This window comes from Octodon degus, unplaced genomic scaffold (genome assembly GCF_000260255.1).
Source record: "Octodon degus isolate 3935 unplaced genomic scaffold, OctDeg1.0 scaffold00001, whole genome shotgun sequence".
Classification (NCBI taxonomy): domain Eukaryota; kingdom Metazoa; phylum Chordata; class Mammalia; order Rodentia; family Octodontidae; genus Octodon; species Octodon degus.
Window position 1 is genome coordinate 27,297,761 of NW_004524577.1, and position 4,840 is coordinate 27,302,600.

General features: G+C 35.2%; 1 protein-coding gene across 2 annotated transcripts in view; it reads left to right on the forward strand.

Moving 5' to 3' along the window:
- The window catches only part of Sgtb (small glutamine rich tetratricopeptide repeat containing beta), a 60,364-nt gene that overhangs the window by 8,820 nt on the left and 46,704 nt on the right, over positions 1-4,840 (forward strand). For both annotated transcript variants that reach the window (XM_023706120.1, XM_004623046.2), the window contains exon 3: positions 1,949-2,052. In XM_023706120.1, coding sequence (XP_023561888.1) covers positions 1,949-2,052 — 104 coding nt within the window. The remainder of the gene's footprint in view (positions 1-1,948; positions 2,053-4,840) is intronic.

Genomic DNA, 4,840 nt, shown 5'->3' on the forward strand with positions numbered 1-4,840 from the left:
TTGGTCTTTTTCAGACAGGGTCTCACTATACAGAGGCTGGCCTTGAGCTCACTTTGTAGCTCAGGCTGGTCTCAAACTCTCAAGGATCCTCCTGCCTCAGCCTCCTGAATGCTGGGATTACAGGCACATGCCACCATGCCTGGCCCAACTTTTAAGTTTTAGACACAAATATAGTTATGTCATTTTTTCCCCTATGTCTTTGTACTCAATCTGTACCCTAGCTATACCAACTTATGATTTTGTCCTGAACTGAAGAAATGAATCACCTATTACCATTCAACATATAACTTACTTGTGTTTCTTCTTCTATTACATGTGAGTTGGTATGTTTGGATTTTGTTTTTGTTTTTTTATGAATCTTGGTCTTGCTAGTCAACATGCTGTCCAGGCTGACCTCAAACTTGTAGTCCTTCCTCAGTTGCTCAGATTACAGGCATATGTCACCATGCATTTTAAAACTAAACTAGATCTTGTGCAGTGTGGATAGTAATTTTTTGGTTAGGTTTAATGTTGTTTCTCTGTCACCTCAGAACACCATCTTACATATAGTGGGCAATTGGTAAATTTTCAGGTGTAAATGAATCTTTTCAGTTAATCTAATTTCACTTAAGTATACCAGGATTAATATTTAATACTTCATATGTATCAGAAGCTATTTGTCTTACCATTTTTATTGAGACTGATAATTCTGTTCCTTACATTTGAACAATATATAGAATTAGGCATGGTGGCAGTAACCTATAATTCTTGCACTGGGGAGGCTGAAACAGGAGGATCAGATGTTCAAGGCCCATAGCAATTGCAAGACCAGTCTGGACTACATAGGGAGATTCTGTGTTGGAAAAGCACATATTTTATGTATATGTATGTTTTCTGTATATGTAATGTTTTATGTTTGTTTGAAGCCTTAAGACATTGGAGGGGCCAGGGAGGTAGTTCAGTAGAATAAGCTCTTACCTGGCAAGCTCAAGGGCCTGAGTTCAATCCCTGGTTCCACCAAAAAAAAAAAAAAAAGACTTTGGTAAATTACATGTTGATGGAAGAATAAATTGTTAATGGCTTGCTCTTCTTTCTTGTAGCCTCCAACAAGAATGTGGTGTTATCAGACTGGGTGTGGTGGTGTGCACCTGTAATCCCAGCTCTTGGGAGGCTATAAACAGGAGAATCACTATGAGTCCAATCTAGTAGTGAGAACCTGAACACCCTATAGACCCTTCCCTAAAATGCAAAAAAAAAAAAAAAAAGAAAGAAAGAAAGAATATGGTGTTATATATTCAGAAATTTTATTGTGGATAACATTTACTTATTTATTATTTATTTCAAGAGACAAAAATAAAAATGGTAACAAAATTTCAAAACAACATGATAGGAAATAAAAAAAGTTTATTGTATTACATATTGTTATCTTCAGAGTAGCTGCTAAGATTACCAGATATAGATGTGCCAAACTGATCAAACAAAAGCACTAAACTGCTTCTTTAAATGAACTAATACTTTCATTTTTGAGTGAGGAATAAGGAATTAAGCTGTCTTTGCTCAGTGTATAAGCAGAAATCTCTGTGCAGCTGAACCAATTCGTTTTCCCCATGCTCTGTACTCGTAAGTCCTGCTTTACTGCAGAGTACAGTCCTATGGGGCAAGTAGAACCTGGCTTTTTTCTTTATTTTTTTTTTTAATTTTTCCAAGTTTTATTGATAAACAGATAGCAATGAGACAGTTTCAAATCAAATCGGAAGTACAGTTTCAACAAATAATACACTGCATATATTCTTCTTAGTGGTTAATTGCTGTACAAGATGCGGACTTGTGATCCTATTTACAAACACTATTAGAACAAATCATTCTATTCATTAAGAGAATGCAACTATATATCTATCCCAACCTCTTTGAATACATGGCTTTTTTCTTTAACTTGGTTTTTATTTTCACTGTTAAATTTTGTTTCAAGTTGCAATTCAGTGCCTGGAGACGGTTTTTAAGATCAGCCCAGAAGATACACATCTAGCAGTTTCACAGCCTTTGACAGAAATATTCACAAATTCTGTCTGTAAGGTATGTTGTCACTGTTTTCTCCTTACTGTGTGATGCAAGTATGACTACGGCTTCATGTTGGATTGTTAATAGTTGTAGGACCAAGTCTATAAGTAATGAACTGCTTTCTGTGTATAAAATAGATTTTTTTTTTTATGGAGCTAATTTGAGATCTAAGAGGTAACTTACCAAATGTCCTTTGGATGTTCATATTAAGACCTATTCTTAAGCTCTCAGCTTTTACAGTTAATGATATATCTTAGTTGCCTTTTAAGTCCTTTACAGTATGAATATATATTTTTTTGATTTTCAACTTTTAAAAAAACTGACATTACCCTGAAACATGAATGACAGTTAAAAGTAAGTTTTAATATGTAGACAGAAACTATGAAGAAATAGCTTCATTTGGAATTGAATCATTTCTGAAGTGGATTTCATCCACTTTGGTCAGTGGTGAGGCTTTGTAAAATAAGTTCGTGTTCTGGAACAGTATACACAATTAAGGCTGCAACCCAGATTTTCTGGTCCCTGCTCAGACTCTTTATATAGCCTTGTTGGGAAACATAGACCATAAAGACATCTGAAAAATCTTAAGGTTAGTGAGTGTGGCAACCCTAAGTGACCTTGCATATTTTTTCATTTCTTTTCAGTGCCTCATGAACTTCAGTGGTTTTCCTAGGTTTATGTTTGTGTTTGATAGCTAATGAAGGGTTTAAGAATAAAGCTGACACACGAAGTGCAAAGTTGGGAATAAGACAAATAATGGAAGTTGGGAATTTAGCTCAGTGGTGCCTCACAAGTGGGAGGCTGTATGTTTGGTGCTCAGTAACCCCCTGAAAAAGTGGGCAAAATAAAACAACACTTCAGTTTGGAATGGACCTTGCTGACAGTAGCACATTTAGATTGATTCTCCAGGCTCTGTTTATAGAACTTGTTGAGAAGAAGTTCTTAGAATTGAAACAAAGACAGAAATAATGGAAGTATACATTAACTCATCAAACTGTGTGTGTGTGTGTGTGTGTGTGTGTGTGTGTGTTTCTGGGACCTGAACTCAGGGCCTCACAAGTGCTAGATAAGTGTTCTGCTGGTCTACATCCCTGGCCCAAATAAATTCTAATTCTATGACGATATAAAGAGACCGTGGTATGTCTCTGTTTCTCAACAGCAAACCCCCCTTTCCTTCCCTGTGGATAAGAGAGGGTTTGCTTGTTTTTCTTAGCCTGTGGCCTCCTCAGGAAGCACTGCTTCAGTGGCTGAACGTGGCCGTGGCTAAAGCAGACCTCAGTTCTCTCAGGCCTGTGCTTCAAGCGGCACTTGGGTTTGCTCTTTGTTTAGCTACAGTCATCACTGACTTAGTATTGAAGACATCAAAGTTTTTTTTAATCTTTCAGGAAGCAGTGATTGAAGACATTCTGTTTGAAGAAAGCTCTTTTATCTCCTTAGATGTATTTCTCAGATTGCGTTTAATTCTAAGAACTTCATTGCATACTATTTTTAAAATACAGTTTACTGAACCTTCTCTCTAGTACATCCAGTGGTGTAAGATGTGATATCATTATCTTTTAATAGTTTTATTGACAGCTATGGCTTTGTTCCATATGTATTTGCTAAAAGTATGGCTGAGAAAGTCTAAAACTCGTCTCAAAATCAGCATTGTTATAATTAAAAAATTATTTGTCTTATCAAGTATATTTGAATGTTATGCCACTTATTTTAAGATGTTGCTTTTCTTTCCCTATCAAATTTAGTTGATAGATATATTCAGTGAATTCATTCCCTTTATTTATTTTTTCATTCCATTTATTTAAAGTAACATTTGCCTTCATATTGGGAGCTGCCTAAACTTAGTGAATATGAAAATTAATTTTCAAATGTAAAACTGTGGCTGTTTCATTAAAATAGTTAAGGAAGATTTGGAAAGCAGAATTAAGCTCAGTTTTTTAGTTTTTTTTTTTTTTTTTTCTGAGAAAGAGAATCACTGTTTTTGGTTTGTCAATTGACTGGGCTTGTTAGATTTAAAATAAAAGGAACCCTAAAAACAAATATAGGACAGTAATGCCTTTCAACTACAGTTGTAAATATGGAACTCTATGTATGAAATTTCCCATTTTATTTCTATACTGCTTGCTCTCACGTTTTTATATTTAAGAAAACTGGTTAGTAAAGCTGGTCATGGTGGTACATGATTGTAATTCTATCACTTGAGAGGCAGAGGGAGTATGATTGTTGTGAGTTTGAGGCCATCCTGGACTGCATAGTGAGTTTAGGAGCAGCCTGGAATACATAGGGAGACCCTGTCTCAAAAATAAAACAAGGAAAATAAATTAGTAGAGAAAGATTTTATTTTTATTTTTTTTTATGAGCAGAATATATTTATTAAGAGAAAGAAAGCTCCTGTCCAAGAGAGGGACAGGAGGGGGGCCCGAGCCGGTAGTTCCCGGAGAAAGATTTTAAAACATAAAGAAAATCCATATTCTCTGTCCATGATTTGCATTTTGTATGTAATTGACAAAGAATATTACCAGTGTTAAACCCATACGTTTAATTGAAAGTTCAGTTAAGGCAAAAGCAATAGGAGATACATTTAAATGTAGCATATATGCATCATAGTTACAAATTATAATTTTTTGAAAATTGCAGGCATATTCTGCATATCATCCTGGTTTAAAAACAGTGTCAGGCCAGGGATATAGCTCAGCAGTGTAGTGCCTGCTTGGCAAGAGTCAGGTCCTGAGTTCAGTTCCTGGTACAAAAAAGGTATTGTAACTTTGAAAAGGTCTTTTTATTTATTTATTATTAATTACTTTTT